The sequence below is a fragment of the Natator depressus genome, chromosome 9 (assembly GCF_965152275.1).
Source record: "Natator depressus isolate rNatDep1 chromosome 9, rNatDep2.hap1, whole genome shotgun sequence".
Taxonomy (NCBI): Eukaryota; Metazoa; Chordata; order Testudines; family Cheloniidae; genus Natator; species Natator depressus.
Window position 1 is genome coordinate 2,558,905 of NC_134242.1, and position 12,411 is coordinate 2,571,315.

Genomic DNA, 12,411 nt, shown 5'->3' on the forward strand with positions numbered 1-12,411 from the left:
ACCATTGACAAAGTGGGTGAGTATCGTGATCCTCCGCTCACAAATGGGAAACTGAGGCACGGTCCTGCTAACTGAATTGCCTGAAGTTATACAGGGAGCCTGAGGAAAGCGTAACTCCCAGTCCTGAACCTTTAACAACAAGACCAACTCAAATAGCGACATTGGCTTTCAAACAGTCAAGTGGTCAAAAGGGAGCTAATTTTTAAGCCTAAAATTTTAAGTTGACTTAGAAATCGAGTGCAATGTGGTGTTTTGTTTTGAATGTTGCAGTGGTTAAGTCTCTCCTGTTGTTCTTAATTAAAAGTTTTAAAAACTCAACAAAAATGAAAAATTTTAACTTCTGCTCTGTATAGGGGGCAAAAAAGTGGTGTGGTTTGTTTAGCAATGACAGTAGAAGTCCAGTATTCACATTCACGTGGGAGCTAGGGCAAGTCATTAAGGGAATGCCACCTTCCTTGCAACCTGAAGGATTAGTTTCCAAATTAAGTTAATCAGGATGTTCGAGGGGAGTTACTCTGTGAAATTCCCTCCCATAAAGATGGGGAAACAACCACAGACCTCACTGAATTCAGAACTAAATGCAAAGTCCATTTCTCTGGCTTAGCTTTCCCTGTAAGTTCCACAGAGACACTCAAACACAAACCAAAAAACCTACCTGCTAATCCAGCTCTGCCCTTCCCCTGCGGGAACAAGAGAGGTATGGACGGAGAGGGAGGCGGTGTTAACGTTTGTATTTTGAAATTAGTGGGAGGCGCTTGGCTACTCAGTGGCGGGAGCTCTACTAGCTAGAGAGCCAAACCTGGTTTTGGCAGGGCTCAACGGGAGTTAAATTTAGGCCTAGAAATAGCCTGACAATTTTTTCCAAAGCCCTTTGCTCTTTCCGTCCAGTACTGCTAAGTATGATATTCAGAATCAGCCTGTTTTAACTAGACAACATATCCCTGCATTGAAGAGGGGCCCTGATGTTGACTTCTGTGGGAGCAGGGACTGGCTTTATCCTTGGCAGAGGCTCACTGTCCAAGGGCTGTCAGGATGGAGCGTTAGTGTGTGGCAAGCGGCCTGTCAATGTACAGCGCAGTAGTCTGCCACACACTCAGCATCCATGTGGACCTTGCTATCGTGCACTAAAAGTTCACTAGCGTGCAGTGACCTGCTGCTGTCCAAGCATGCTGGGGAACTTTTAGTGTGCAGTAGCAGTGTCCACAGGGCCAGTTAGCGTGTGGCACACCCGTGCGCTGTAAATTTCCACCCCAGCTTGCTACGCTAACTCTTCTAGACAAGACCTCAGACTCGTGTCTCCTGTAGCATATATGAGCAGGGCTGGATTTCCATGGTGGTTGTATGTCATCTTTGACACACAGTAGCTTTTAATGTGAATTAAACATGCAATCCAAAAATCCGTTCCGCTTTCTGACTCTGGCTTCTCTTGCAGGGATGGTGCAGAAGCTGGACCAAAAGCTCCCAGTAGCCAACGAGTACCTGCTCCTTTCAGGCGGGGTCCGGGAAGGTGTGGTGGATCTCGATCTCGACGAATTAAATGTTTACGCTCGAGGAACGGACTATGACATGGACTTCACCCTTCTGGTGCCAGCGCTGAAACTGCACGACCGAAACCAGCCAGTCACACTGGACATGCGCCACTCGGCTCTGTGTCACTCGTGGCTGAGCCTTCGGCTGTTCGACGAAGGTACTATAAGTAAATGGAAAGACTGCTGCACAATTGTGGACCATATCAATGGGGCCACCAATTATTTCTTCTCTCCTACGAAAGTGGCGGACTGGTTCTATGACTCCATTAGCATCGTCCTGTCTGAGATCCAGAAGAAGCCGCAGCGAGGGATGCCCAAAGTAGAAAAGGTGGAAAAGAACGGAACTATAATATCCACCATCTTGGGAGTGGGCAGCAGCCGCATGCTGTATGATATTGTCCCCGTAGTGTCTTTCAAAGGGTGGCCAGCGGTGGCCCAGAGCTGGCTGATGGAGAACCACTTCTGGGATGGGAAGATCACGGAGGAGGAAGTCATTAGTGGGTTTTACCTAGTGCCTGCCTGTTCCTACAAAGGCAAGAAGGACAATGAGTGGAGGCTGTCGTTCGCCAGAAGCGAAGTGCAGCTGAAGAAGTGCATCTCCAGCAGCCTCATGCAAGCCTACCAGGCCTGCAAAGCGATCATCATCAAACTCCTCTCCCGCCCCAAAGCCATTAGTCCATATCACTTGCGGAGCATGATGCTGTGGGCGTGCGACCGGCTACCAGCCAACTACTTGGCTCAAGAGGATTATGCTGCCCACTTCTTACTGGGGCTCATTGACGATCTGCAACATTGCTTGGTCAATAAGATGTGCCCCAATTACTTCATCCCCCAGTGCAACATGTTGGAGCACCTGTCCGAAGAGACAGTCATGCTGCATGCCCGGAAGCTGTCCTCGGTCCGCTCGGATCCTGCAGAGCACCTCCGAACTGCCATTGAGCACGTCAAAGCTGCTAACCGGCTAACGCTGGAGCTCCAAAGGCGAGGCAGCACCAGCAGCATCCCCTCCCCGCAGTCAGACGGAGGGGACCCCAGCCAGCCTGATGACCGATTAGCCAAAAAACTGCAACAGCTGGTGACTGAGAACCCAGGGAAATCCATCTCCGTCTTCATCAACCCAGACGACGTCACGAGGCCCCACTTCCGAATCGACGACAAATTTTTCTGAGCTTTCGCCAACGTTTGTTTTTTTTTTTTTTTTTTAAAGACTTTACAAGGTGTAGGTTGTTTTTTGGTGACACGGTCCCTTGTTTTTTACATATCCAGTGTAGATTGGATTTGTCAGGAACAAAACGAACACATGATAATTCCTGGTTCTGCTGGACAGTGCAGACTTTGAAACCGTTTATTACTATTTCATATGCTGCTTTGATTCTCACCCCCCCCCCCATTGTTTTTGTGTGTGGTTTTTTAAAAGGAGAACTTGAGCCATAAACACACATGCCCACATCATTTCTTTTCAAGCTTCCATAATTATGCACAACTTGTTTGGGTGGGGAGGAGAGAATTCACCTTCCTCTGTGTAAAAACATTCAGTTGTTCTTTTCAGGAGCTTCCATCACCATAAAGAACTTGGGTGAGATTCCAGACTGGGAAGCGCTACTTGGCATTTTTGCTGGCCAAACCCCCACCTCCCGCCATGGTGAATGTACTGTGTATCTGCTCTTCACACGTTTCTCACGCTGAGGGAGCAAGGAGACTTGAAAGAGCCGATGATGCAACAAACAATTAATTGTTTTGGTTTTTTTCGGAAGCCACCTCTTCTTGAATGTAATTGTTCGTAATTGGACCTTGTAGGGCAGGGAGGGTTTTCTGCCGCTTTTCCATGTGGAATAAGGTTATGGAATGTTAGTTTTAGTGTGTGTAATTATTCAAAGCCTTATTTAAATTCTCTATTAAAGAACATACCATTATAAATGTTAATTGCACTAATGAAATCTTTTGCCATTACCTCAGCACCACTGTTTGTGTTTCTTTTATGATTAGCAGCGATTCTTAAGGCCTTATTCTGCAAGGTGCTGAGCACCGTCAACTCCCGTTGTCTCCAGCAGCACTCCTACGATTCGGCCTTTCGAGAGGGCTCTGGCTTGTCATTAGTCCCGTTACACTCAAGAACACAAGCAGGGGCGGGCAAAGTTTTTGGCCTGAGGGCCGTATCAGGTTTCAGAAATTGTACGGAGGGCTGGTTAGGGGAGACTATGCCGCCCCAAGCAGCCAGGTGTGGCCCGGCCCCCGCCCCTTATCCCCACCCTGCTCCCTGTCCCCTGACCGCCCCTGGACCGCCCACCCCTGACTGCCCCCCGCCGCCCCATCCAACCCCTCCTCTCCTTCCTGACTGCCCCGCCGGGACCCCTTCCTCCATTCAAACCCCCCGTTCCCTGCCCTCTGACCACCCCGACCCCTATCCACACCCCTGCCCCCAACGACCCCCCCAACAACTCCCCTGCCCTCTATCCAACTCCCGCACTCCCTGCCCCCTTACCACGCTGCCTGGAGCACCGGTGGCTGGCAGCGCTGTAGCCGCGCCGCCCGGTTGGAGCCAGCCACCCACCCACCGCGCAGCACAGAGACCGGGTCAGGCCAGGCTCTGCAGCTGCACTGCCCCAGGAGCTCGCAGCCCCCCCGCCCAGAGCATCGTGCCAGCAGCGCAGTGAGCAGAGGCTGTGGGGGCTGGGGGACAGCGGGGGAGGGGCCGGGGGCGAGCCTCCCGGGCCAGGAGCTCAGGGACCGGGCAGGAGGGGCCCACGGGCCGTTGTGTTCAGAGGTGGGCAAACAAGCCTCCTGCATTGGTGTGGTTCTCCTTTAAATACCGTGTGTCACGAGTCACTTGCGTTTGCTGTCACTGTAAAATATATGATTAAGTGGTGTCCTATGCAAAGTGAATCATCCAGACCAGGGGAGAAGAGAAGAGTGTCTTACACCCTGCGTGCAGCTAAGGTAAAACACACCCTGGGCCTGTTTCTCCTCTCACCTGTTTCTGCTCCATTTTGACTTCAGTGGTGCCACTCCTGATTTGCACTCGGGCTGTGAGCTCAGAGTTGGACCCGCTGTGCACCAGGGTTACTTACATTCTATTCCACTGCAGCCTTACATATGTAACACAGCCATGATGCTCTGCAAAAGAAACCTTGTTCCCTTTTTAGAAAGTAGGTTAAAATATACGGGAATGATGACTGATCTGAACTGAAAATGTGTCCAGTCCGTCCTCGTGCAGCTGGCTTTAGGTTTTCTGTCCAGCCAGACCATAACCCGGACCATGATTTTGATCAGCAAATTCAGTTTGCTGATCAGACCAGAACAACTCCTCCAGGATTCTATGATTCTAGGATCAATTTTGTGCGCTTTTTAAAATGTGGTGATTAGAGCTGGGATTGAGAAGTTTTGAAAACTTTTCACAAAAATAGAACACGCTTTTGTGAAAATGTTTGCAAAAAAACATGTCCCTCTTTTTGACCCCCTCTCATGAATGAGTGACTGGTTTCCTGGCAGAGCAGATATCTGCTTTACAAATTGTCTTTTGTCCGTTAGACGAGAAGGGTCAGATTTTTTCAAAAGTGACTTTAGCGCTTAAGAGCCCAAATCACTTTTAAAAATGGATTTAGGTTCCCAAGTCACTTTTAAAAATGGATTTAGGCTCCCAAGTCATTTAGGCTTTTTTTGAAGATTTTTACCCTATACCTGCATCAGGTAAAATAAACAAAAACCTTCTGAAACCTGCATTAGATAATTACCTGATGGGAGCGGTTAGCCCTTGCAGGCTCGATATCAATGTTTAGTTTCAAAGGTGCCAGGTTGATAGGATTAAAAATGAACGTTAGTAGATCCCAACACTGTCTCCCTTGCCGTCAGTAGGAGTAATATGATCCCCAGTGCTCATCGCTAGGGAGCCCCCTCCCGTCCCCCTCCCCCAGGTTCAAGAACGCAGGGATGCGCGAGCGCTCAGAGTGCAGATCCCCATAGCACACCTAGATCCTGGGTGGAGACGCGCCCCCGCGTTCCCCAACCTCGGGAAGTTGGGACTCTAACTTTCGGGGGGGGGGGGGGGCATGTCAAAATCTGGATTAGATTTTGCTACTTGGCCCAATCTCGGTTTGACCCAGACTGACATAAGCAGAGATCAGTACAAACTGGAGCCTCTGTAAAGATCAGCTGGTCGTTGCAGACCTCTTCTCTCTCCCTTCCCTCTGGCACGGCTACACTGGGCCAGTTTCTCTGAAGTATTTAAGCACCAAGTGGAGTTTTCCAAAGCACCTAAGCAGGTGATGTGCCCAACTCCCCTTGGTATCTCCCCACACTCCATTGATTTCCATGGGAATTGGGCACCTTGTCTTTTGGTGTTTTTTGAAACCTCCGCTAAGCACTTAGAGGCCTAAAGAACTTGGGAGATTTGGCTCCTCGAGGTGTAAAGGAGTGACTCGGCCTTCGCTGAATATCAGGAGAGAGTTTGTTTGACGTGGGCCCTATTTCACCCCATGTGAAATTTTGGGACCTGATCCTGAGCGTTGCTGAGTTCCATTGGAGGGAGCCAACCAAAGATGCTCAGCACCCTTCTGGATTGACTACGCTAAGGTGCTGGACTGGACGGGATGGGCTCCCTCCTCCTCGGACACCGGCTCCTCCCTGCCCACTTCCACTTGGCTCCATTCTTGGCTTCAGTGGGCCTGAGGTGATGAGGCTGGGACCAGATGCCAGCTGGAGAGGGGGCTGGAGGGTGGTGCTGAGAGCAGGGTTCTCAGCCTCTGCATCGTCGCTGCCGTGCCCTTCCCATTGTGCTGCCGGGGCCCTGGTATGGAACAGATTGAGAGCCACTGGTGGAAAAGAAACCCCCTGCGGTTTCTGCTCGTTGCGTGCTGAGTGGGTCTGTCCCGGCCCTCCAGCCGCGCTCTCTGCCTTCCTGTTCCAACCCGTTGCTCCTCCGGGCCTTTGGCTCATGGCATCGGGAGGAGCTGCTGCTTTGTCCTTCCATCCCTCACATTTGCCGAGGCATCTCCTTCTGCCCCTGGGAAAACTGGCGCTGCGCCAGGAGGGCTGGCCAGTCGATGGAAATCGTAGAGGGGCATGTTTCCCTCCCTCTTACTTTGAAGCGGCCTCTGGTGCCTTGAGTTAGGAACAGAGCCCAGTGCGCAGAGGCAGCCCGGTGAAAGGCTGCAGCGTTGCGGCTCTCTCATGCTTGAGGTGTGTGAGGCTTAAGGCTGGCTTGGCTGACCGTGGCGAATGGGCTTCTCTGTCTTGCCCCAATGCCCCTGGCGCATGGCAGCGTCTGTGCCACCTGCAGCCAGCAGAGTGCTAACGAGCTCCTCTGTCTCCTTCAAGAGCTCAAGCAAATCCTGGCAAAATACATGTGGAGGTTTTAACCCTTTCAGTGACTGCAGACTAATACCCTTCCCAAAGGCAATTAAAACAGCAGGTTTTTTGATAAAGAGAAATAAAAGCAGCGTCTCCAACTCAGCCTCGTGTCCGCGTTTGAAATCTCACTTTGTCCAAGGTGCCAGCCCAGCAGTTTCTGACCGTCGCTTGCCTCCACCAGGTCATCGCCGTGCTGTGGCGGGGCACGGTCACTCAGCCTTCCTGCCCTCTCCTGCTCTCCCTCCTTGACCTCCCTCTGGAGACTACCACCAAGGGGGCTCTGCTGTCATGGTGGTTTGCGGTGTAGACATCTGCCCGTTAGGAAGTGGACAGAAACCAGTGGCTCACGTGGGCCATTAAACAGCTTTGGGATGGTAACAGCAGTCAGTTCTGGCCTGATGTGGACCTGAGGCATTGCCCTGGAGGGCAGAGGCCGTATCTGCTATGGCTGATTTTTCTGAGGCTGGAAGTCTGCCCCGGCTGTCAGTGGCCTGAGATAATGGACCACAGGAAATCATCCAAAAACTCCATTCTCTGAACGGTGTGTATTGAAATAATTGCAGACCACCTGGTTTTCCAATCACGGAGTCAGCTTACAAAAACTAGAGGCCTTTAATCTGCTGGTTCAGTTGCCAGTAAGGTGGAGATGGAGATAAAAACAAGTATTAAAAATGCCTTAGAATGATACCGATTCTCAAGGCTCCTCTCCTCCTGCTCTCCAGTGTGCCAAATGGCTGCCTCCACCCAACACTCCCAGCTGCATTTTGCAAAAACACTTGGATGTCCTCAGTACACCCTCTGGCGTGTCCTGTGCCCAACGCCGGTCGGAGGTCACTCGCGGTGCCCATGAAGCATTTGGAGGGGTGGGGCGGTTAGTGGTCTCCATTTTCCAGGCCCCAATTAAAGCCTCTTGGAGTTTACTGGGACTTGAACACATGCTTGAAACTAAGTGAGTGCTTTGCTGAATTGAGGCCACAGTGAGAGCTGATGTTTGGCATGTGGGAATGAACACCTGGGGCACTTGTGCTGGCTGAGATCTGGACCGACGCACAGAGGGTTGGGCAGGGCACCTCACCACCTAAAAGCATGCACTGCTGCAGCTTGCGCTAAAGACCCCCAGCTCTGTAGCTGGGGGCTCTACCAGCTCCCACCCTCGGTGGGTCCGCACCGAGCGGGCCCTGTCACACGCACACGCTCTCCAGTGGGTTGCACACTGAGCTGTGTAAAGCAGCAAGTGCTTTGTAGCACAGCAACTGCAGCAGTGGGGAGGGGGAGGCGCTTCAACAATCATGTGGCAGGCGCATTTTTGTACTAGCACAATAAATACTCGGAACGAGTGAAGAATATTCCCTGTGCACCCGGAACACTCAGCACCAAATGTTTTGTCAAGGGGCTTTGTATTATTTTTAAGTGGTTGAAAGGCCGTCAGCGGGCTGAGTGCAGTAGAGGTTTAGATTCTCTTGGTGCCATTCAGTGACTAGAAATCTTCAACGTGCAAAAGGCTCGCGGTCAGCCTGCTTGGAGTGCATCGCGTCTTTCTCCCGCCAGCCTTGTTTAGGGGAACCTAATGAAAACCAGAATGTTTTCATGCAGCTTACAAACTTAACCGCTGTAGGAGAAGCTACCTAGAAATGAAATTAAGCATGGTGGAGCACAGATTAAAAAGGAAAAACAACTCAGTCCTTGAGAAGCTGCTCTGCCAAGGTCCTCTTGCTGGCACCTTTCATCGTTGGGAATTCAGCTTTATCCAGAGCACACTACGGCTTAGGAGAACTGGACGTCACATGGAGCCTGATTATTCCTTTTGAATGCATTTAGCAATGGTGATAAAGTGCCCTTCCATCCCTCCCCCACACTTCTCATTTGTAATCTATTATTTAGAGCTGCTGTAAGGAACTATTGTGTGTGTTTTATTGTCACTGTTCCTGGCTTGGCATCATGCTGCTGCCTCAGAGAACTGAAGCTGCGTTTGGGCTTTTTTGATCCTTTTATCTTTCTGAACTTCTGGTTGCGGTGACGTGTTTCCATTCACGCTGCAGACACGGATGGATTCTTGCTGGGGAGAGGGAGCTGAAATCCAGCTCCACTTACAGTGACTTTCCCTTTTATACCTCTTCCTCTCTGTTCCCCAAAGCCTCAGCTTGAGTCCAGGCTTGTCACGCGGGTTCCCTTGTTTGGCACACAGCAAAGCTAGGTGGGAGTTGCTCGGACTTGAGCGTAGAGGGTGGGCATCGGGCGTACCACACCTCCAGAGTTACCCAGCGGGCCTCTTCCTTTATCTACATGTACACATTACATGCCATTTCCCGCACATGGCATCACACACTTGGGGACCTGCTCAGGCACTTGGTAGGCACCAATCCCCTGTGCTGCCCATGCACGGTTCGTGCAGGGATGCTGGAACAATTTATATAGAGTGTGTGGGGTGGGGGCATAGGCGCTGACTCCGTGGGTGCTCTGGGGTTGGAGCACCCACGGGGAAAAATTGGTGGGTGCTGAGCACCCACTGGCACCTCCCTGCCCCACCCAAGCTCACCTCCGCCTCCTCCCCTGAGCACGCCGCGTCCCGCTTCTCCCCCTAGCTCCCAGCCCTTGCCATCGCGAAACAGCTGGGAGGGGTCCAACAGGGGCAGGGACTTTGGGGGAGGGGTTGGAATGGGGGCAGGGCAGGGCAGGGCTGGGGCGCGAGCACCCACCGGTGCCGGGAAAAGTTGGTGTCTGTGGGGAGGGGACGTGGGTGCTGAGAGCCATTTACCCAAACGGTAAACCCTGTACATGATGGAAACCACTTCCAGCCAGCACGCCTAGTTCCAGCACCTATGGGTCCGTGCACAGCTTATGCATCTTTCCTTCCAGCCTTATCTTATCCGTTATTCTCTTGGCCCTGGGTCCCTGGGTATGTCCCCTTCTAGCTAGTCCAGACGGTCTCTTTCCAGCCCGCGGATGCGTTTCGCTCCCTGTTCCTGTCTCCCAAGAAATGAGGCCTCATCCATGTCCAATGACTCTTGTCAAGCCAGGCCAGCAGCGTTTCTGGGGAACGTGACTAGATGAGCCGGGGGTCCTGTCCGGCCATAAGCTTTGTGACTGAGGCCTCCTCTCTGGGTACGGAGAAGCCGTGGGCCGAGGTGAGACTTGGTTTGCAAGTCTTGGGTCCTAGTACGACCTGAAACCTCTGTTTACAAGGTGGAGGCTGGGCCGAACTGTCTGCTTCACTGCCCGTCGAACCCCTCGCTGCAGCTTTCATTCGCTGAGCCGCTGGCCTGGCGCTGGCTGCCTGAGGGGTGCCCGCAGGGCTCCCTGTGGCACTACGAATGGCCTCCCTTCCCCTCGTGAGAGCCGGGTGGCCCTGCGGATTTGAACGGCGGACAGACCCACGCCGGACCAGAACATGGAAGAACAGTGGGGCCGTGATGCTGGATCCTTTTGCTGCTTCCCCATGTCAAGGCTCGTACGCAGCCGCCCTGAGGGCACCCTGGGGATGGGCCTGGCATAATGGCTCGGTAGAAGAGAAGGCAAAGCTCAAGCCCCTGTAGTTCAGGCTGCTTGGCCTGGTCCCCCCTCAGCTCTTGTGGAAGGCAGTGCCCCAGGGACTGAACGCACCCCTGGGTGTGGGTGAAGCTGGCTGGGTGCCGACTATCACAGTGGCTGGCAGGGCGGGAGGCCGCCCGCCATGCTCCTGCAGCTAATGTAAAGGTAATTCAGCTCCTCTAATGTGAACCTGCCCGGAGAAGAGGGGATAATCCTAGTGCCAGGAGTTCCCCCCAGAAACCCTGCCCCCCTCTCCAGCGGCAGTGGGCAGGAGAAGGTCTCTCTGGCTGCTGGCACCCTGGGGAGTGGCCCTTTCCTGGGTGTCTGACACCCAGCTGACAGTGTCCTGAGGTGATGTGCATGACTCTCCCTCCTGCCCCCAAAGGGACTCAGGGGTCTCCTCGCTCCCTCCCTGCCCTGAGGAGGGTTCTCCATGGGGCTAGCCCCGAGGAGAGGGCTGATGGGTGGGGACACACTGTACACGTGCTGGCCCCATGAAGATCCCACAGGCAGGCAAGGCCCTGGGGTGAGTGGTTCTTTCCCGCTGGAGCCCTTCCATGTGAGGTTTCATGTCCCTGTTCAGAGGTTCCAGGGCAGCCATAGCTGAGGGAATGCCTCGTCCTCACAGCGACAAAGATAATATCCCCCCACCCCCCATGAAGCATGCAGATGGGCAGAGGGCCTGATCCTCCCCAGCCTGGCACCCTGTGTCACTGTTTACATCGGTGCACAGTCCGGGTAAAACATCCCCATGCTGATCTGGTAGCAGCTGACACTCGCTTTGCACTGGGTAAATGACTGCAGAAGGGGCCAAGAGGTGGAGAATCAGGAGCAGGAACTATAGCTTTCAGAGATGTGAATTCACCCCTTCGTCCCCTAATGCTACGGCTTTCCGCTCCGAGTGCCTTTTCATCCAAGGAGCTCCAAATCTTGCTCAAACAGGAACTAATTCCCTCCAAAGCTGGTAGTATGGGATCCATCCATCTGCCAAAGGCTGTAACTAAGCTGGGGTACGGATTAGGGGGTGTACCCAATGTGACACTAGATATTTCTGCTTAAATTCCCATTGCAGTAGTTCCATCACAGACTGCAACACTGAGAGCTCTAGTGTAGAGAAGGCTCCTGTGGCCACTGGTGGGGTTAACCCGTGTTCTCTAGATCTGCTGAGAGCAGGGTGTGGATGAGACCGCAGACGCTGTCTGTGCTAGCACTGGCAGAGTTGAACTGGAAGTAACAACAGTGGAACTGTTTTCGTTTTTTGACGTCTAGCACAGACACGAGCCACGTTGAGTTAAGGGAAGGGGCAGAAACAGAACCCAGGTGTCCTGAATCCCATTCACTCTTGTCTGACCACTGGACTAGACTGCCTGTCAGTGACTTACGTTACCAGGTCAATAGTACAGAGTCAGTCTAATTTCCTCCATCTGGCCCATGGCAGGGCTCTCCGCATCACAATGCTGGGCCCTGCAAACTGTTACTCCACTGGACCAGCCCTGTGCCATGCGGGAGCAATGTTGGGAACAAAAGCACAGTAAATAAGCGCTGTGAAAGTGCTCCCCTCCACAGTACTAACTCTACCGCAAATGAATTGCTGCTGCGAGGGTCTGGATAAATGTCCTGTCACATTTCATTAAAATCATGGAGAGCCACTTAATTGTCGGTGTCGTCTGCATCTCTGGTTTGTTTGAAGCGATACGAGCATCACAGTGACTGCAAAAAAAAGAAAAGAAATACAAGTTCCTCCTAGAGTAAATAGTTCAGAGGCACTGCTGGAGTGCAATGGTCCAGCCAGATGCAGAATGTCCCATTTCTTTACTAAATTACCCAGCAATCTGCCAGGATTTTAATTTTCCTCTGGACTTGGGCTGCAGGAAGGTAGTGGCAGTCTGGATGCACCTGGTCCCCTGCGGATGAGGGCAGTGTAGATGCCTAGCTAGTTGCATCTGATGAAGTGAGCTGTAGCTCACGAAACCTTATGCTTCAGATAAATTTGTTCATCTCTAAGGTG

At 52.4% G+C, this 12,411-nt stretch overlaps 1 protein-coding gene across 2 annotated transcripts in view; it reads left to right on the forward strand.

The window, feature by feature from the left end:
* The window catches only part of MB21D2 (Mab-21 domain containing 2), an 89,059-nt gene extending 85,619 nt beyond the window's left edge, over window positions 1–3,440 (forward strand). Inside the window, exon 2 of one of the 2 annotated variants that reach the window (XM_074962856.1) lies at window positions 1,433–3,440. In XM_074962856.1, coding sequence (XP_074818957.1) covers window positions 1,433–2,697 — 1,265 coding nt within the window. In that variant the 3' untranslated portion in view covers window positions 2,698–3,440. The remainder of the gene's footprint in view (window positions 1–1,432) is intronic. The other variant, XM_074962857.1, reaches the window with a different exon arrangement.
* Window positions 3,441–12,411: the final 8,971 nt, after the last annotated feature.